Consider the following 22232-nt stretch of genomic DNA (forward strand, 5'->3'; position numbering starts at 1 on the left):
CTGAGGAAATGCTCACTGTGGGAGGATCAGCACTGAGAAGGCACCACACTATCAGGGGGTCAGTGCTGAGGGAGCATCACACTGTCAGGGGATCAGTGCTGAGGGAGCGCCGCACTGTCAGAGGGTCAGTGCTGAGGGAGCATCACACTGTCAGGGGGTCAATGCTGAGGGAGCATCACACTATCAGGGGGTCAGTGCTGAGGGAGCATCACACTGTCAGGGGATCAGTGCTGAGGGAGCATCACACTGTCAGGGGATCAGTGCTGAGGGAGCGCCGCACTGTCAGGGGGTCAGTGCTGAGGGAGCGCCACACTGTCGGAGGGTCAGTACTGAGGGAGCACCACACTGTGTGGGCGTCAGTACTGAGGAGGCATCGCGCTGTCAAGGGGTCAGTGCTGAGGGAGCGCCGCACTGTCAGGGGGTCAGTGCTAAGGGAGCGCCACACTGTCGGAGGGTCAGTACTGAGGGAGCGCCGCACTGTGTGGGGGTCAGTACTGAGGAGGCATAGCGCTGTCACTGGGTCAGTGCTGAGGGAGCGCCGCACTGTCAAGGGGTCAATGCTGAGGGAGCGCTGCACTGTCAAGGGGTCAGTGCTGAGGGAGCCCCACACTGTCGGAGGGTCAGTAATGAGGGAGCACCACACTGTGTGGGGGTCAGTACTGAGGAGGCATCGCGCTGTCACTGGGTCAGTGCTGAGGGAGCGCCACACTGTCAGGGGTCAGTGCTGCGGGAATGCCACGCTATCGGGGGAGTCAGTGTTGTGGGAGCGTCACACTGTCAGGGGGTCAGTGCTGAAGGAGCGCCACACTCTCAGGGGGTCAGTCTGAGGGAACGCCATACTGTCAGGGGGTCAGTGCTGAGGGAGTGCCACACTGTCAGGGGGTCAGTGCTGAGGGAATGCTCAACTGCTATGAAGATAGGAGCTTAGGAGCAGAAGTAGGCCATTCAGTGCCATAAGCCTGCTCTGCTGCCATTCTATATCATCACTAATCATCTATTCCACATTATATTCCCATATTATCTGCATATCCCGTGATGTCACTGATATCAAAAAGCCAATCATCTCTGTCTTGAAAATATTTAATGACTGAAGTTCCATAAACCTTGGATAGAGAACTTGAAAACTTCATGATCTTATGAGTGAATAAATTCCTCATTTTGATCATAAGTGGCTTGCTCCTTATTCAATTCAGGAGTAGAACATTTCAACAGTACAGATTCCACTTTCTCCCCCCATTGGAGTCATTGACACAAGAACTAGAACCTACTTCTCACACACCAATCTTTGTACCATCTTTTCTAATCTTTTTTGCCTTAAGCCAATTTGCATGTGGTTCAGATAGTAAACAGAGATTATTACCTTTGATGTTCTGCTTTCAAATTATCACCTGGCCTCTCATACTCCCTTAGTAGAGTCTCTTTCCTAGCTCAGCCTCCATATGTTATTGGTACAACATGGACTACAACAATGGATGCTCCCCCTTCCACTGCAAGCAAGCTTGAGCAGATATTCCAAAGTCTGGCACTGTCATGCAGACATTTGGACTCTTGCTCTTTGCTCAATTTCCCTTATCATCCTGCCTGTTACTACCACAACATTTCCTTTCCCTCCCTCCCACTTGAATGGCTTCCCATGCCATTATTAATTAACTCATCCACATTACAGCCCTCAATCTCATGCAAGACCAGCTGGACCTGACAGAGCGGCACTCCCTCAGCACTGACCCCCTGACAGTGTGGCACTCCTTCAGCACTGACCCCCTGACAGTGTGGCACTCCTTCAGCATTGACCCCCTTGACAGTGTGTCGCTCCCTCAGTACTGACCCTCCCACAGTGCAGCACTTCCTCAGCACTGACCCTCCAACAATTATAAGAGGCGAGGCTCTTGTGGGCCTGACCTCAAGATTACCCTACTTGAGGTCACATCCTCCTGTTCCTGATCACTAGCCAAATCAGAAGATTGCATCATGAGAGTTGTGAATGCCTCTTGGAATATATTGGGAAGGGAGCATTCATCTTCCCTGACATATCGCAACATCTGTAGCTGAGCCTCCAGTGCACTACCTCTGAACTGAAGTCCCTGCTGTGCAGACATTTCCCGCATATCTTTTGGCCTGGAACACACTAGTTCCCACATCCTGCCATTTTTATTGTGTTAATTAACTAATAATCTGAATTGATTTGTAATTTATAATGTCGACATCTTGCAGTCAGTTTCATGCTGGCTGTAAACTTTATCAAAATTAATAAATGCTAGAATGGTATTTTAGGGCTTTTTCTAAAAAAAAAGCTTTTGCAATATCAGTTGCACAGTCCCTAGCAGCAGTTACTCACCAACCAGTCAACCTGTGATCACCTTTATGGCAATGTTTCAGATTGTTATAGATTCGCAGTCTATGAGACTTGCTGTGACAAATTGACTACATTTTCTCTATTACAACAATGATTACAATGTAAAATGCTTTGGGACATTCTGACGCAATGAAAGGAGCTGCAGGCATGAAAATTTTTTTTTCTCTCTCTCTCTCTCTGCTCTTTTTCACTGAAACTGCAGCTTAATCTGGTAAGGAAGCACAAGTTGTAGTGCCCTACTGTGCACTAGCACAGCACAACCCTATAAACATTATCATCAATATCCTTCATTACTGATGTCTGAATGCTTGTTTTCAGATAACTCATTTGTGGTGGGCAAGGACTTTGAGCTCCTGTTTGCAGTGCGCCCTCAAAGCCAGACTGGAATCCTCTTTCATATCAACAGCTCTCAAGGAAATTATCTCAGTCTATATATGTACAAGGGAAAGGTAAGAATAATTCTTAAATAATCAGCTACATACCATTAAATTTTATTTACCTTCTGTGTTTTGTATTAAATGGGTTGTTACAATCTATAGCTGAAAATGTGTTGCTGGAAAAGCGCAGCAGGTCAGGCAGCATCCAAGGAACAGGAGAATCGACGTTTCGGGCATAAGCCCTTCTTCAGGAATCGCTTATTCCTGAAGAAGGGCTTATGCCCGAAACGTCGATTCTCCTGTTCCTTGGATGCTGCCTGACCTGCTGCGCTTTTCCATCAACACATTTTCAGCTCTGATCTCCAGCATCTGCAGTCCTCACTTTCTCCTGTTACAACCTATAGTCTTGCTGCAAGTATTGTTTCAGGTATAACAGTGTTTACCAGTCCTGAAAGCATTCTGAAATCAGGTATGTCCAATATCCAATAGCATATAAAAGATTTGTTATCACGGTTAAAGTCCATGGAATGAAAGGGGTACTAGCAGCCTGGGACTAAGTGACAAGGAACAGAGAGTAAGGATGAATGATTGTTTTTTAGGCTGGAAGCATTATGTAATTGGCTTCCCCAGGAACTGTTTTTGTCACCTATACTAATGACATAGACTTTGATGTACAGGACACAATTTCAAAATTTTCAGACTGACACAAAGATTTGGAGGGATTGTAACTGTTTGGACAATAATGGTAGATATTAAGAGGACATAGACAGGCTGGTGTAATTGGTCAATACATGACAGATGAAATTGAAGGTTCAGGGAACCAGGACATCTATATGCACAAGTAATCTGACTGTGGCAAGACAGGTTGAAAAAATAGTTTATAAGGCATACAGGATCCTGGTCTTTAAAAGATAAGCAAAGAGTACAAAAACTTCTTTTTTTTTGGCAGTCCCTCAGGATTGAGGACGTCTTGCTTCCCAGGAAAGGTTGGTGGGTGGGTTTCAGCAGTGGTTGAGTAGTCATGTCTTGAAATTGCATACTCAGTCTTAGGTGGGTGAAATGCCCTGGATTCTGCATCCGCATTCCACCTGCTTGCACTGGCCTCCCTGTACTCCATTTGGTGACACTCAAAGTGTTGATGCCTTCATGGATGCTTCTTCTTCAGCTTGTGCATGTAGTAATTGTAATGAGGTCAGCTGGGTGGACCTCATAAATATGAGTTCCCTGATTGGGGTTCTTAATCTGGTCCAATTAGGGAGCCCGGTTGACAGATGCAAACAGGAGTGTCACAGGTTCTGTTCACTCTGAGAACTGGCTCAGTGTCAAGAACCTTTCAAATGAAAATAAAGGGTGACTTGGTGATGGGATACCAGCCTCTGTGGAGTGATTTCAGTGCACTCTAGGGCAAATGATTCAGATGTGTCAATGTGGATGATGCATTTGTTTTAGGGTGCTCTTGTCACATTTTCTCTGCCCTCTCTAGAAAGCTCTCCCGAGTGATTGCAGAGCATTTGTTTAGATTGTCCACATGCCTGACATGATTATGTGACTCAACCATTGCAGCTAGTCATGTGTAATCCATACCTTGGTACTGGGACATTGGCCTGGGAAAGGAGATGCACATTAGTACACCATCCTGCCAGTGATTTGCAGGATTTTGTGATGGCAGTACTTGTGATAACTCTCAGGGATTTGAGGTGTCTGCTGTACATGTTTCTGATGTATACAGGAGTGTGGGGACTAGGGTTGCTGTATAGACCATGAGTTAGGTACTGGATTTGAGGTCTTGGACTTCAAACACTGTATTCCTAAAGTGTCCAATGGCTGCACTGGCACATAGAAAAACAAGGCATTTTTGATAAACCCGTATAAAGGAATAGAGTTTAAAGTAGGGTAGTGTAGCTGGAACTGTATAAGGCATTAGTGAGACCACACCTGGAGTATTGCGAACAATTTTGATCCCCTTGAGGAGGGGTATAGTTGTGCCGGAGGCGATTCAGAGGAGGTTAACGAGATTGATACCAGAGATGAAGGGTTTGGCTTATGAGGAGAGAATGAACAGTTTTGCAGCTTGGCTTCATGAAAGGGAATTTGTGTTTGACTAATTCATTACAATTTTCTTGAAGAAGTCTCAAATCAGAGTACACAGAAGGGGCCCAGCTGATATGCTATATTTCCATAAGGCATTCAGAGGTATATCACAAAAACTTAAGTCATAAGATAACACCCCATGATGTTGGAGATAGTATATTGGCATTGATAAGAAATTGGCTAATGGGCAGGAAACAGAGAGGAGGAAGTGGTCCTAGTTCTGATCCCTGTGAAAACCACTGGTCAAGAGGTTATTTTTCATTTTAGTAACTTGTGACCAATCGGTTTCACAGGGATCAGAGCTGGGACTTCAATTGTTTACAATATGTATTAATAACTTGGAGAAAGGAAGTGAATATACTGTAGCTAAATTTGCAGATGACGTTAAAATATGTGAAAAGACTGGTTGTAAGAGGGATACAAACAATCTACAGAGAGATATTGATAGGTTAGGTGAGTGGTCAAAATGTTGGCAAATGGAGTATAAAGTAGATAAATGTGAAGTTGTTCATTTTGGATAGAAGATCAAAAGAACAGAATATTATTTAAATTGAGAAAACTGCAGAAAGCTGCAACACAAAGGGACTTGAGGGTACCTGTACATGAAACACAAAAAGCTAGCACAAAAGTGCAGCAGGTAATCAGGAAGGCCAATTGAATATTGACCCTTATTTCAAGAGGGTTGGAGAATAAGAGCAGGGAAGTCTTACTGCAGCTGTCCAATGTGCTGGTGAGATCACATCTGGAGTACTGTGAGCAGTTTTGATTCTCTTATATAAGGAAAGATATTGGAGGCAGTTCAGTGAAGGTTCATTCGGATTAGCCTTGGCATGGAGATACAGCTCTTAGAAGCAGAGGTTAAACAGACTAGGAGTCTACTCAGAGCTTAAAAATGTGTTGCTGGAAAAGCGCAACACATTTATAAGCTCTGATCTCCAGCATCTGCAGTCCTCACTTTCTCCTAGGAGTCTACTCACTGGAGCATAGAAGAATGAGAAGTGATTTCATTGAAACATATCAGATTCTTAAAGGGCTTGACAGGGTAAATACTGAGAGGATGTTTCCCCTCATGAGAGAGTTTAGGACCAGAGGGCATAGCCTCAGAATAAAGGAATACCAATTTAAGACTAAGATGAAGAGGAATTTCTTCTCTCAGAGCCTTTGGAATTCCTTGCCATAGAGAGCTGAGGGGGCAGAGTCCTTGAGTATATTTAAAGCTGAGAACGATAGATTCTCAATCAGTTGGGCAATCAAGGAATAAGGGAAAAGGGGAGGAAAGTGGACAGGAGGTATGTCAGATCAGTCATGATCATATTGAATGGCAGAGCAGACTCTTAATTCCCCTTAATTCTCTTAATGCAAAAACCCATCTAATTGTGTCTTGAATATATTTAATGAAGCTGCCTCTACTGCTTCCTTGGACAGAGAATTCCATAGATTCACTAATCTCTGGGAAAAGCAGTTCCTCCTCATCTCTGTCCTAAATCTACTCCCCCTAACCTTGAGGCCATGTTCCCTAGTCCTAGTCTCACCCACCAGCAGAAACAGCTTGCCTGCCTCTATCTTATCTATCCCTTTCATTATGTTTCTAAAAGATCCCCTCTCACTCCTCTAAATTCTAGCGAGTACAGTCCCACGCGACTCAACCTCTCCTGATAGCGTAGCCCCCTCATCTCCGGAATCAACCAGGTGAACCTTCTCTGCACCGCCTCCAAGGCCAGGAGATTCTTCCTCAAGTAGGGAGACCAGAACTGCACACAATACTCCAGGTGCAGCCTCATCAACACCTTGTATAATTGCAGCAGAACCTCCCTGCTCTTAAATTCAATCCCTCTAGCAATGAAAACCAATGTTCTGTTTGCCTTCCTGATTATCTGTTGCACCTGCAAATCAATTTTTAGTGATTCCTGTACAAGCACCCCTAAGTCCCTCTATACAACAGCATGCTGCAATCTTTCACCATTTAAATAATACTCTGACCTACTATTTTTACTTCAAAAGTGGATAACCTCCCATTTACCAACATTGTACTCCATCTACTAGACCCTTGCCCATTCACTTAACCTATCTAAATCTTTCTGCACAGTTTGCCTTTCCACTCATTTTAGTGTCATCAGCAAATGTGGATATGTTACACTTGGTGTCCTCTTCCAAATCATATTTCTAAAGAACAGTTGCAGGCCCAGCATCAACCCTTACGGCACCCTGCTTACCACTGATCTCCAACCAGAGAAACACCCATTTATCCCAACTCTCTGCTTCCTATTGGTTAACTAGTCCTTTATTCATGCTAGTACATTCCCGCAACTCCATGCTTTCTTATCTTATGGATGAGTCTTTTATGCAGCACCTTATTGAACGCCTTCTGGAAATCAAGTATACAACATTCACCTGTTCCCCTCCATTCACTACGCTTGTTACATCCTCAAACGTCTCCAGTCAGTTTGTCAAACATGACCTTCCCTTCCTAAATACATGCTGCGTCTGCCTGATGGAACCCTTTCATAGAGTCTAGAGATGTACAGCATGGAAACAGACCCTTCGGTCCAACTCGTTCATGCCGACCAGATATCCCAACCCAATCTAGTCCCACCTGCCAGCACCCGGCCCATATCCCTCCAAACCCTTCCTATTCATATACCCATCCAACTGCCTTTTAAATGTTGCAATTGTACCAGCCTCCAACCCTCCCTCTGGCAGCTCATTCCATACACGTACCACCCTCTGCATGAAAAAATTGCCCCTTGGGTCTCTTTTATATCGTTCCCCTCTCACCCTAAATTATGCCCTCTAGTTCTGGACTCCCCTACCCCAGGGAAAAGACTTTGCCTATTTACCTGATCCATGCCTCTCATAATTTTGTAAACCTCCGTAAGGTCACCTCTCAGCCACTGTCGCTCCAGGAAAAACAGCCTCAGCCTGTTCAGCCTGTTCCTATCGCTCAAATCCTCCAACCCTGGCAACATACATGTAAATCTTTTCTGAACCCTTTCAAGTTTCACAACATCTTTCCAATAGGAAGGAGACCAGAATTGCATGCAATATTCCAACAGTGGCCTAACCAATGTCCTGTACAGCCGCAACATGACCTCCCAACTCCTGTACTCAATACTCTGACCAATAAAGGAAAGCATACTAAATGCCTTCTTCATTATCTTACCTCCCTGCGACTCCACTTTCAAGGAGCTATGATTCTGCACTCCAAGGCCTCTTTGTTTAGCAACACTCCCTAGGACCTTACCATTAAGTGTATATGTCCTGCTAAGATTTGCTTTCCCAAAATGCAGCATCTCTCATTTACCTGAATTAAACTCTATCTACCACTTCTCCATCCAGATGTCTCACTATTTCTTCTTTAAAGAAAGCCTCCAGCATTTTCCTGCTACAAATGTTAAACTAACTGGCCTATAGTTACCTGCCTTTTGCCTACACCTTTTTTTTACTCAGCGGCATGACATTCATGGTTTTCCAGTCTGCCAGGGCCTGCCCAGAATCCCGTGAATTTTGGTAAATTACCACTAATGCATCTGCTATAACTTCCGCCATTTCTTTCAGCACCCTGGGTTGCAGTCCATCAGGACCAGGGGACTTATCTACCTTTAGACTCTCAAGTTTACTCAACACTACTCCTTTAGTGATAAAGTTAAAAATCACACAATACCAGGTTATAGTTCAACAGGTTTAATTGGAAGCACACTAGCAATTAAACCTGTTAGACTATAACCTGGTGTTGTGTGATTTTTAACTTTGTACACCCCAGTTCAACGTCGGCATCTCCAAATCATGACCTTTAGTGATAACAATTGAATTGAGGTCCTCACCTCCCATCATATCCTTAACATCATTCTTTGGCATGTTAGACACATCATCCACTGTGAAGACTGATACAAAATAGTTATTCAAGACCCCAGCCATCTCAGAATTACCCAATATTAATTCCCCTTTCTCATCCTGCAAGGGATTTACTCCACTTTAGCCACCCTTTCCATTTTATATATTTATAAAAACTTTTCCCAACTGTTTTTATATTCTGTGCTAATTTGCATTCAAAATCTATCTTTCCTTTCTTTATTGATCTCCAGGTGTGATTAGATCTGAAGATGTAGAAGCAGAATTAGACCATTCAGCCATCAATTCTGTTCTACCATTCAATGAGATAATGGCTGATGTAATAATTCCCAACTCCATTTTCTGCCTTCTCCATTTGGCCCTTGATTCTCTAAAAACCTGTCTGTTTTGGCCTTGAATATATTTAATGACCCAACTTCCACAGCTCTCTGCGATAAAGAATTCCACAAATTCATTCCCTTCTGAGAGAAGAAATTCTTCCTCATCTCTGTATTAAATTGGAAACCCCTTATTCTGAGATTCTGCCCACTGGTCCTAGACTTCCTCACAAGGGGGAGCAGCTTTTCCACATTTACCCTGTCAAGTCCCCTAAGAAATTCCTGTAAATTCCAATGAGTACAGGCTCAATCTAAACAACCTCACCTCCATACCTGGAATTAGCCTAGTCAACCTTCTTTGATTGTCCCCAATGCCAGTCTATCTTTCCTTAGATAAAGGGCCCAAAACTGTTCATAGAATTCCAACCATTGTCTGACTAGTACATTGTACAGTTTTAGTAAAACCTCCCAGTTTTACACTCCATTCCCTTTGAAGTAAAGACCAACAATTCATTTGCCTTCTTATTATCCATTGAACTTGGATAAGTTAACTTTTTGTGATTCAGGACTCCCAAATCCCTCTGTTCTATAGTTTCCTGCAGTCTTTCTCCATTGGAATAATGTTCAGCTCCTCCATTTTTCTTGCCAAATTGTATGACCTCACATTTTCCCACATGGTATTTTAAGATGTGTGGGCGGCACGGTGGCACAGTGGTTAGCACTGCTGCCTCACAGCGCCTGAGACCCGGGTTCAATTCCCACCTCAGGCGACTGACTGTGTGGAGTTTGCACATTCTCCCCGTGTCTGCGTGGGTTTCCTCCGAGTGCTCCGGTTTCCTCCCACAATCCAAAGATGTGCAGGTCAGGTGAATTGACCATGTTAAATTGCCCGTAGTGTTGGGTAATGGGTAAATGTAGGGGTATGGGTGGGTTGCGCTTTGACGGGTCGGTGTGGACTTGTTGGGCCGAAGGGCCTGTTTCCACACTGTAATGTAATCTAATCTAATCTAATCTAATCTAAGATCCAAGTTTTTACCTCACTTAACCTGTCTATATTCCTTTGCAGGCTGTTTGTGTCATCCTCACCATTTACCTTCCCACCTATTTTTGTGTCATCCACAAACTTGGCTAAAGAACATTCACTTTTCTCCTCCAAATAATTAATGGCCTCAGCATTGATCACTGTGGCATTCCACTAGTTACAGGCTGCCAACCTCACAAACTTTGAATAGGCTGCCATCCTGAAAATGCACCCCTTATCCCAACTCTGCCTTCTATCAGTTAGCCTATCGTGTATCCATGCTAATGTGCTATCTCCAGCACCATGGACTCTTATTAAATAGCCTATGGTGTGGTGCCTTATCAAACTCCTTCCTAAAATCCAAACATATAAGATCTACTGCTTCACCTTTATGTATATTTTTCAAAACCTTCTGAAAGGATTCTAATAATTTATTTTGTCAGGTGAATTGTTCAGTCATCTCTACTGTAGCCAGAAGTTAATTTTCTGAGCTCATTACTTTGGTCTTACCCACAATAAAATCAAGACTAATCACCAATTTCCAAATTAGAACCATTTTTCCACCACTCAGTCGGACTGAAAAGCCATGAGACTGTCAGGACTTTGGTGAACAAAAGGGAATTGTTCATTGCTCCAGGATTGCTTCCTTTCAATTACTTTCTAATGCCTGCATCAATTATTTACCATCAGGCCATACACAAAACATTATTGTCTAGAAAAAAGCTCTGATGAGTTTTAATGCTTGCTTTTTACTTTGTCTATAAATAATTGCAGTCTTTTTGATGAGCAGGAAAAGTTGCAAAGAACTGAAATAACCTTGCAGAATATTGTCAATTTGAAGAACGTGCAAGAGACTATCAAAGCCAATGTGATTAGATCAGCCCTTATATTCTTAATAATTTTTATAATTGCTTAGTTACTTGTGATGTTACACATGATATCCACTTGGTGCAGTATGTGGAGCTTTCATGCATGAACTATGGCTTTAAGCACTCTGCTGGAGACTTGAGCAAAAATCTAGGCTGTCACTTCACTGCCAAGGCAAAAGTGAGGACTGCAGATGCTGGCAACCAGAGTTAGATCAGAGTGGTGCTGGATAAGCACAACAGGTCAGGCAGCATCCTAATGAAGGGCTTTTGCCCGAAATTTCGATTTTCCTGCTCATCAGATGCTGCCTGACCTGCTGTGCTTATCCAGCACCACTCTGATCTAAACTTCACTGCCAATACTTGATATTCTGAAAGCCCATTGCATGAAGAAAAACAACTCTGAAATGTAAAGGCAGAGGGATTGAGTCTCAAAATTTATTTACATTGTTGAAATGTTAATCGTCTGACAGCAACAAAAGGGAAGCTCCCTTATCTAAAGAATAAGCAATTATAATAGGTCTGTTATATATCACTGGAAGAGAAGAAAATAATGATGAAGATGGTTACACCACACTGAAACTTGCTGAGATGCGGTGCATCAATGGCCTCTCCCAAATATGTGGAAGTGCCCAAATAATGAGATTTAACAGGGTGAATAGTAACGCTGTTGTGTCAGCCAATGAGTTGGATACATATATATATAATTATCTATAATATCCATAATAATCTATTATTCCTGTAAGTACTCTTACATTGACTTAAATAATCTTTCAATTGTAGAACACTAATGACAGAATAATGGTGCATGCTTACTTTGCCTTTCGCTTGTACATGTAATTAAATTCCTTCCATCCCCATTGCTGAGACATAAGCTCATTATTCTTGACAACCAACTATCAATCACAGGCTGCTAACCTCATTAAATTGCTTCATTGCCTTTGTACAGTTTATTAAACATTTTCAAGACTTTGAAGAAGCATTAATTAATATGTTTCACTCTTGAGACTTGTTTTGTAGATACATATAAAATTATTGTGAAAGAGTAGCAATGAATGTTTGGGTTAGTGATAAAATAGCAACCGAATCATGGCTGGTTTACTTATTATTTAAAATACTTCAGCTTTACTTCTCATTTCTCAAAATGTTTGTTTTTTGCTGAACAGCACAATTATTAGTGTTGTTATCTTGGCCCTCTTAATGTTATCTTTAATTCGACGTGATGGAGAATGCAACGCTCAGTGGTCAGAACACCGATAGATATCAAGCTTGAGCACGCATGTGGGCTCCCTGCAATTTCTATTTCAGGAACGAACAAAATCCTTGCAAAAACAGAAATTGCTGGGAAAGCTCAGCAGGTCTGGCAGCATCTGTGGAGAGAAAACAGAGTTAATATTTCAGGTCCCGTGACCACCTTCAGGACTGACTGCAGCTAGGAAAAGGTTGACATATATGCTGAAGGTGGAGTAGGGGAGGGGAAATGAGTAAACAATAGATTGGAAATGAAGCCTAGAGAGAGAACAACACTTGCACAGATAAGGAATGAAAGGTCAACCTGAGGGAATCAAGCTTTCTAGTTGGTAGCTGACATTGGGAGATGGGTGTGGTAACATCTGTGTGATGACAAGATCTGGTGTGTAGATTTTGGTTAAGGACATGAGAAAAGGTTGATAATCTAAAATTAGAATATCCTTTATTGTCATGTGTACTCAAGTACAGGAGTACAATGAAAAGTTTTTACAATAGCTGCCTCTAATGGCACTATCTTAGGTACAAGTACCTAGATACAAATCTTAGATACAAAAGAGGAATTTAAAAAGTAGTTGCATTACGTTACAGTGTTCAAAGAATAAGTTAAAAATTTAGAATTAACAAAAAACTAGAACCAAAAAAGTGACCATGAAGCTGTTGCATTGTAATGACAAAAACTGGTTATTGGAAGAAAGACTTGCATTAACACAACACTTTTGCAAACGCAAGCTATGCCAGTGCTATATATCAGCAAAATGAGTGCTTCTACTGTTGTAGTGTAGGACACATGGCAGCCAGTTTTCCCAGAGCCAGATCCCACAAATAGCTTTGAATAGATAATTCTTTTCTGTGGTGTTAATTGAAGAATATATGTAACAGGGAGAACTCCCCAGCTCCTCCTTGTAACTGTGATGTAGGAACTTCTACATCAAATTGACAAGGTGGACAATGTCCTGGTTGACATCTGATGTGAAGAGTTTGGATGGAAACCTGTTTTCTTTACACAGTTTGGACTTGTGTGTGATCTAGTCCCACAACTGCTCTGGGTTTTTGCTCTACTGGAATGTAACTCTGAGCTAAACAAAACTACTTTCTTGCAATGCTTTCAACGTGCAGAAAACAAAGGTTAGTTTTCTTGAAAAATTAACAAAGCATTTTAAAATTTCTATTTTCAGGTTACTGTCCATGTAAACAATGGAGCTGGTGATTTCAACACATCGGTCACACCTCAGTCACTGTGTGATGGACAGTGGCACAGAATAGTAGGTGAGTATCCTTCACTTTAATTCACAGCGCTGAATAAAGCAACCAGGAAATATTTTAAATACAGACAAGTTCAGAATAAAATGGCAGATCTACTGCAACGTTGATTGGAAGCACTTTTTAAAATATCAATATTTATTATATAAGACTGAAAACATATCCATTATCGAGCAGTACATTCACTAGGGATCTGACAGGTTTGGCAGCAGCAGATTTCAGAGGATCAGTTCAGGTGGAATTCAATGATGATGAAATAGAATAACATAGAATATCCTTTATTGTCATTGTTTATTGGGAGATAGAAGAATCAAAGTTGGAGAAGAAGTGAGGTGAAATTTGTGCCTTGAAGCTGGAGTTAGGTGAGGATGTGAGGCACAGTTTCCAATCATCTTGGAATCACCAGGATTTCTCTAGAATCTAAGATTTCTTTGACATGGTCAGTGGGATTATTGGTTGGTTCCAATATTGACTTGGCACAGGCATGATGGGTGTCATAATGGGACCCCTTCTGTGCTGTACCATTTTACACAGAACATAGAACATTACAGCGCAGTACAGGCCTTTCGGCCCTCGATGTTGCGCCGCCCTGTCATACTATGAGAAAACGTTTACTTTCTGCAAATATTTATCTCAGTTCCGCAAACACTTCTCTCCTCAAAATTGCAAATAAAAGCATGGAACAGATTTATAGAAACATAAGATTTTGTTTGGTCATCAATCTAAAATAACAAAAGTAAATATTTAGGAATACTTATTCTTTAAATTTGTTTGCATGATGAGGGCATCATTGGCTGGGCAAGCATTTAGTGCCCATTGCTAACTGTCCGATGCTGCCTGACCTGCTGTGCTGTTCCAGCAATAAAGTTTCAAGCATTTAGTGCCCATTGTTAACTGTCCTGTTGAAGTCGTCTTGAATCGTTGCAGCCTTTGGGGTTTAGGGACATTCAAGGTGCTGTTAGGATGGGAGTTGCAGGATTTTGAACCAGCAAACTCCCTTCGCAATAACATTGGTAGCAATAACGTTTCTGTGTGTTTTCCACATGGAAAATCTCTCACATTTTTAAATACCCAGATGACAATACATTTCTGTTGTTTCTTTTTATTGTTATTATAAATCATAGAACAGTACAGCACAGTACAGGCCCTTCAGCCCTTGATATTGCGCCCACCTTTTATCCTACTCTAAGATCAGACTAACCTACATCCCCTTCATTGTACTATCTTCTATGTGCCTATCCAAGAGTCGCTTAAATGCCCCTAATGTATCTGACTCTACTACCACTGCTGGCTGTGCATTCCACACACCCACCACACTCTGTGTAATGAACCTACCTCTGACATCTCCCCTAAACCTTCCTCCAATCACATTAAAATTATGCCCCCTCGTGATAGCCATTTCCATCCTGGGTAAAAGTCTCTGGCTATCTACTCTATCGATGCCGCTTATCATCTCGTACAACTCTATCAAGTCAGCTCTCATCCTACTTTGATCCAATAAGAAAAGCCCTAGCTCCCTCAACCTTTCTTCATAAGACATGCCCTCCAGTCCTGGCAGCATCTTGGTAAATCTCCTCTGCATCCTCTCTAAAGCTTCCATATCCTTCATATAATGAGGCGATCAGAACTGAACACAATATACAAAGTGTGGTCTAACTAGGGCTCTACAGAGATGCAGCATAACCTTGTGGCTCTTAAACTCAATCCCCCCTGCTAATGAAAGCCAACACACCATACGGCTTCTTAACAAACCTGTAAACTTGGGTGGTAACTTTGAGGGATCTATGGACATGGACCCCAAGATCCCTCTGTTCCTCCACACTCCAAGAATCTTGCCTTTACTTCATATTCTGCATTCAAATTCAACCTTTCAAAATGAATCACTTCACACTTTTCCAGGTTAACTCAATCTGCCACTTATCAGCCTATTGTGCATCTTGTCAGTGTCCTGTTGCAACCTACAACAGCTCTCCACACTATGTACCACTCCACTAACCTTCATGTTATCAGCAAATTTACTAACCCACCCCTCCACTTCCGCATCTAAGTCATTTATAAAAACCACAAAGAGCAGAGGTCCCAGAACAGATCCCTGCGGATCACCACTGGTCACCAAGCTCCAGGCTAAATACTTTCCATCAACCTCTACCCTCTGTCTTCTATGGGCCAGCCAATTCTGTATCCAGACATCCAGATTTTCCTGTATCCCATGCCTCCTTACCATCTGAATACCCCTACCATGGAGAACCTTATCAAACGCCTTGCTAATATCCATGTACAGCATAACCACAGCTGTACCTTCATCAGTGTGCTTTGTCACACCCTCAAAGAATTCAATAAGTTTTGTGAGGCATGACCTGCTCCTCATAAAGCCATGCTGACTATGTCTAATCAAACTATGGTTTTCCAAGTATCCATTAATCGTGTCTCTCAGAATCCTCTTCAACACTTCACCCACCACAAACATGAGACCGACTGGTCTGTAATTGTCAGGATTATCCTTATTACCTTTCTTGAACAAGGGAATAACACTTGCCACCCTCCAACCATCTGGCACTACTTCAGTGGATAATGAGGACACAAAGATCTTCACCAAACACGCAGCAATCTCTTCCCTCAGTTGCTGTAGAAACCTAGGGTATATCCCATCTGACACAGGGGATTTATCTATCCTTATGATTTTCAAAATTTTCAGCACATCCTCCTTCTTAACATCAACCTATTCAAGCATATCAGTTTGTTTCACACTGTCCTCAGTAATATCAAGGTCCCTCTCAGTAGTGAATACTGAAGCAAAGTATTCATTAAGGACCTCCCCTACCTCCTAAGACTCCAGGTACAAGTTCCCTCCACTATCCCTGATCGGCCCTACCCTCACTCTGGCCATCCTCTTGTTCCTCACATAATTGCAGACTGCCTTCGGGTCTTCCTTAATCCTCCCTGTTAAAGCTTTTTCATATCCCCTTTCAGCTCACCTAAATCCATTCTTCAGTTCCTTCCTGGCTACCTTGTAACTCTCTACAGCCCTGTCTGACCGTTGCCTCCTGAACCTTAAGTAAGCTTCCTCCTTCCTCTTGATGAGATATTCCACACCCCATCCAAGATTCTTTCAACCTACCATCTCTTGCCCCAGTGGGACAAATCTGTCCAGCACTATCAGCAATTGTTCCCCATACAACTTCCACATTTCTGTTGTGCATTTCCCTGAGAATATCTGTTCCCAATTTAGGCACCCCAGTTCCTGCCTAATAGCATTGTAATTCCCCCTCCTCTAATTAAACACTTTCCCATACCGTCTGCTCCTATCCCTCTCCATGACTATAATAAAGGTCAGGGAGTTGTGATCACTATCACCGAAATGCTCTCCCATTGAGAGATCTGACACCTGGCATGGTTTGTTACCAAGCACCAAATCCAATATGGCCTCCTCTCTAGTTGGTCTATAAAATTGATCCATCCAAACAATTTGAACCAAGGAGATTCCAATAAATATTAGAAAAGTTAAAGTTACCCATGACAACATGTTACTTCTGCACATTTCCAATATCTAACTCCCAATCTGACCGTTTCCTTGTCAGAAAAGTGTGAGGCAGACAAAAACACAGACTTGTATTCATTTAGAGTCTCTCAAACTGCAAAATATTCTAATACAATAAAACAAAGAACTGCAGATGCTGGAGTAGGCCTGACACCATTTGTACGAAGAAAGCAGAGTTAATGTTTTGAATCCAGTGATTCTACATCATTATGGTAGCTCAGTGGTTACCATTGCTGCCTCACAGTGCCAGGGACCCAAGTTTGATTCCACTTTGGGTGATTATCTGTCAGGAGTTTGCATGTTCTCCCTGTGTCTGCATGGGTTTCCACTAGATGCTCTGGTTTCCTCCCACAGTCCAAATATGTGCAGGTTAGAAGGATTGGCTACAGTAAATATAGGGTTATGGAATAGGGCTGGGGTCTGGGTGGAAAATCGATGCAGATCGATGAGCCACACGGCCTCTTTTTGCACTGTAGGGATTGTATATTACAAAATGGTTTACTTCCAACTAAGTATTTTTGAAGTAAGGTAGGAAACCACATCAACAAATTGGTGCATAGTAATCTCTCTCAAACAGATGACCATATTGCCCAGATAATCTGTTATGGTATTGTTGGTTCAGGGACCAACATTGGCTGAGGACATTGAACAAATATTAATTGTTATTTGCAATGATAATTAAAAATTAGCATATGTCCAAATGTTCACAGCTGTATCAAATACATGAAAGAAAATTTGAATTCATGCTTCACCCAAGTGTCAAAGTGCTTAAAGCAAACAGGAAGAGAAGGAAACAAATTAACCTGTTCCACCATTTAAATACATCATGGACGATACATATCTGACCTGCTTACCTGCCTTGGTTCCAGAACTCCAAACCCTCACCCAACAAAAGGCACTTTGAATCTCAGTTTTAGTTGCCTATGTTTTACATCCAAAGAAGTACTTTCTGAAGTGTAATTATTGTTCTTTGTTTTATATTCTAACACAGTAATTAAAAGAAATAATGTGGTGCAACTTGATGTGGACACAGAACGTGACCATGTTGTAGGACCTGCTGCTTCACTTTCCACTGATACTGCCGACCCTCTCTACGTTGGTGGCATCCCAGGTAAGAAGCTTGTTGTAAAGAGAAAATTCATTATTTTGAGATTTGCCCTGGTCATTGCACCTGTTCATCTCACCTGAACATATAATTGTTAGTTCACGTAATGGCATATGTGTAAGTACATTTATATTGTGCCTTTAAAATCAAAAAGCATCCCAAGTCACTTCCCAGAAATGTTATCCAACAAAATGTGATACCATAAGACAGATTGCATGGGAAGAGATTTGTAATAAGTATAAATGTCAGTACAGACCCAATAGGTTGAATGGCTCGTTTGCCCTATATATTCAAAATAATGTATCCATGATTAAATGTTGTTTTCTTTGAAGCACTTCCTACAATTGTTCACATTAAAATAGGCAGTGCCTTGCAGGGGATGATTGAGTGCATTTGATCATGGAGCTTTCTGTACATGGCATGATGGAATGTTTGAGCTACCTAGAAAGTATTAGATTATAGTAAACAAATTGAGTCTTTGAGCTAAAATGTCTAATTCGTTGGTTTATTTGTCAATTCTCAATATTACAATGGGAATAGAATAAAAGAGTCATGGTATTGTGGAGACTGTTGACAATGTTTGTGGATGTTTGCACCCCATTTTTAGTTATTTGAGAAACCTTTTGTTGTGTTTTTGGTTGCACTTCAGCACCATGCTCCTGATCTCTGATATGGAAGGGGGGGGTGCAAGTTGGAGCACTTCCCACTGGGTCTACTCCTGGGCCTGGCCAAAATGGCCATCAAACAGTTCCAAGCAGCAGGTTGTGGAGGGGGTTGTAGTTACTGACTATCTTCCCCTCTTCTGTAACTACACCATACCAACATTCTCGAAGCTTTCAGAGAGAGAGGTGGGCACCGCAGCGGCTGATGGAATGCCATATTTCCCCCCTCCAACTCCATTTTGATTAGTTTCCTCCCCTTCTTCCCACCCTTCCCTCACTTTTGTTGTCAATGCACTGTCCCTGATGGACTTTGCCTATAAATTGATAATTGAAGTAGAAACACAAGTGATTTAATGATGGAGGATTCAGGGAAAAATTAACACGGGTGATTTAATGGTGGAAAAAAGACTTTCAGTGGTACATGAAAGCATGCCTGGATGTGAAAGAGATAAGAGTTAGGAAATACTGCATCTGTACAAAACCTTGATATCACATCTGGAATTCAGTTGATATAATGACATTGAAAGCAGTTCAGAGAAGGTTCACTAACTATTCCTGGGACGAAGAAAGATTTAACAGTTGATATCTTTTGAAGTTAATGAGACTGAAAGGTAATCTTATTGAAACATAAAAGATCCTGATGGGACTTCACAAGGTAGTTCCTGAAAGATCTCTCCCTCTGTCGGATACTCTAGAACTAAGGATAAACAGTTTAAGGATAAAAGGTCTCACTTTAAAGACTGATGAGGAGAATTTCTCTTCTGAAGGCTGTTTAACTGTGCAGCAGAGGTTAGTCGTTGAGTGTATTCAAAGCTGATTTGATGCATTTTTAATCGACAAAGGAGTCAAGGATTATGGAAATTGGAGTTCAGAGTCATTGAGTCATAAAATCATAAGCATGGAAACAGACCTTTTGGTCTACGATGCCCATGTTCCCAAACTAAACTAATCTCAGCTGCCTGCATTTGGCCCATATCCCACCCAACATTTTCCTATTCATGTACTTATGCAAATGTCTTTTAAGTGTTGTAATTGTACCTGCATCCACCACTTCCTCAGGACGTTCAATACACACATGAACCACTCTCCATGTATAAAGTTGTCCCTCAAAACTTTCTCCTCTTGTCTTAAAAATATGCCCCCTAGTTTGAACCCTCTCGCCCTAGGGAAAAGACACTTGCTATTCACTTTAACTGTGCCCTCATCATTTTATAAACCTCTATACGCTCAACCTCCTACGCTCCAGTTAAAAAAAATCCAGCCTCTAGCCTACTTTTATAACTAAACCCTCTATTACCGGCAACATCCTGCTAAATCTTTTCTGAACCCTCTCCAATTTAATTATATCTTATAGCAGGGTAACCAGAACAGCACACAGTACTCCAGAAGTGGCCTCACCAGTGTCCTGATAAACTTCAACTCCTAGACTCAAAGGTCTAGGCAATGAAGGCAAGCGTCCTAAATGCATTCTTAACTACCCTGTCTACCTGTGGCACAAATTTCAAAGAATTATGCACCTAAATCTCTCTGTTCTACGATACTACCCAGGGCCTTACCATTAATTGTATAAGTCCTGCCTTTGTTTTATCAAAATGCAATACCTCGCATTTATCCAAATTAAACTCCATCTGCCACTCCTCAGCTCATTATCCCAATTGATCAAGAACTCTTTGTAATCTTAGACTACAAAGAATCAGCCCTGATTTAATGGAATGGCAGATGAGGTTCAGGGGCTGAATGGTCTACTCTCTCTCCTAAGTCCTATGTTCTATTTGTATATAGTGAACTGAGAGTGTAGGAAACTTAAATTGCACCAGCACCCCCAACATGAAAAAGGGTTATCTTCATTCTTTATGCTTCCTCCATCCTATCACAACAACTTCTAAGTGCTATAAGACAACTTCACAACCCAATGCCAATGTGTTGCGATTATTGAACTCACAGAAGGGCATATGATGCAACCAGGTAATTAGTACTTCAATGAGCAATTTACTTTAGAGTGACCCTTCTTAATCTGGAGAATGTGATGTGGTTTGAAGGATGTGCAAAAAAAGGGGACAGGACATCAGCAAGATATTTTCACTGATGTCAAGGAATTTATTGCATTTACATAGCTTTTTCCTCAATCTAAAAATTTCCAGCCATAGAGCCATGGAGACATACAGCATGGAAACAGACCCTTCAGTCCAACTCGTCCATGCTGACCAAATATCCCAACCTAATCTAGTCCCATTTGCCAGCACTCGGCCCATATCCCTCTAAACCCTTTCTATTCATATACCCCTCCAGATACCTTTTAAATGCTGTAATTGTACCAGTCCCCATCACTTCCTCTGGAAGCTCATTCCATACATGAGCCCTTCGTGGAAAGGCTGCCCCTTAGGTCCCTTTTAATTTGTTTCCCTCTCACCCTAAACCTATTAAGCACTTTGGAAGTGTAGCCACGGTAGAAATGTGGTTGCCAATTTGCATGCAGCAAACTCCCATAAGACTATAAGACATAGGAACAGGAGTAGACCATTTGGCCCCTTGGGCCTAATTCACCATTGAACAGGATTATGGCTGATACAACTTTTCTCATGTTCACTTCCCTGTCCTTTTTCCCCATAACCCTGGATTCCCCTAGTGAGATCAAGAATCTATCAATCTCAGCCTTAAATATACATAAGGACTCCACTATAAACAACATTGTGAAAATGACCAGATAATCTGATTGTAGTTCAGGGATCAATATTAGGTAAAATGCCCTCTGGTTCATTATTCCACACAAAATAAGAGAAAGAATGCCCTTCATAATATAAGGAAATATATTTTTCTAATATATTTTAGTACATATTGTCTTAAAGTTTTGACATGGGGTTTTGAGTGAATTATAAGACCATAAGGTAGAAGAGCAGAATTAGATCATTTGGCCCATTGAGTCTGCTCCTCTATTCAATCATGGCCAATACATTTCTCAACTTCATTCTCCCTGCAACCTTTGTTCCCTTTACTAATCAAAATTTGTAATCTACCTCTTCCTTAAATACACTCAATGACTTGACCTTCACAGCTGTTTGTGGCAATGAGTTCCAAAGATTCACCACCCTCTGGCTGAAGAAATTCTCCCTCATTTCAGTTCAAATCGTTGACTGTTCACTCGAAGGCTGTGCCTTTGTGTCGTAGTCTCTCCTAGTGGAAATGTCTTCTCCATGTCCACTCTATCCAGGCTCTCAGTATTCTGTAAGTTTTGATTAGATCCTGCCCCCCCCACCGCACCCCTCCAACCCATTACTTCCAAACTCCATTGAGTACAGACCCAGAGTCCTCAACTGTTCCTCGTGTGACAAGTCTGTCATCCCTGGTATCTTCCTTCTTAACTTCCCCTTGACACCCTCTAAGGCCAGTACATCTTTCCTTAGATACAGGGTCAAAAACTGCTTGCAATATTTCAAATGAGGTCTGACCAGAGACTTCTCCAGCCTCAGCAATACATCCCTGATCTTGTATTCTGGTCTTCTTGAAATAAATGCTAACACTGGACTTCAGTAAGGCATTCAACA

General features: G+C 41.8%; 1 protein-coding gene across 1 annotated transcript in view; it reads left to right on the forward strand.

Annotated features, from left to right (window-relative positions):
- LOC122548812 (laminin subunit alpha-3-like) overlaps window positions 1-22232 on the forward strand; it is a 376692-nt gene that overhangs the window by 350650 nt on the left and 3810 nt on the right. The window contains exons 75-77 of the mRNA XM_043687604.1: window positions 2672-2802; window positions 13301-13391; window positions 17915-18034. Coding sequence (XP_043543539.1) covers window positions 2672-2802; window positions 13301-13391; window positions 17915-18034 — 342 coding nt within the window. The remainder of the gene's footprint in view (window positions 1-2671; window positions 2803-13300; window positions 13392-17914; window positions 18035-22232) is intronic.

Source organism: Chiloscyllium plagiosum, chromosome 4 (assembly GCF_004010195.1).
Source record: "Chiloscyllium plagiosum isolate BGI_BamShark_2017 chromosome 4, ASM401019v2, whole genome shotgun sequence".
Classification (NCBI taxonomy): domain Eukaryota; kingdom Metazoa; phylum Chordata; class Chondrichthyes; order Orectolobiformes; family Hemiscylliidae; genus Chiloscyllium; species Chiloscyllium plagiosum.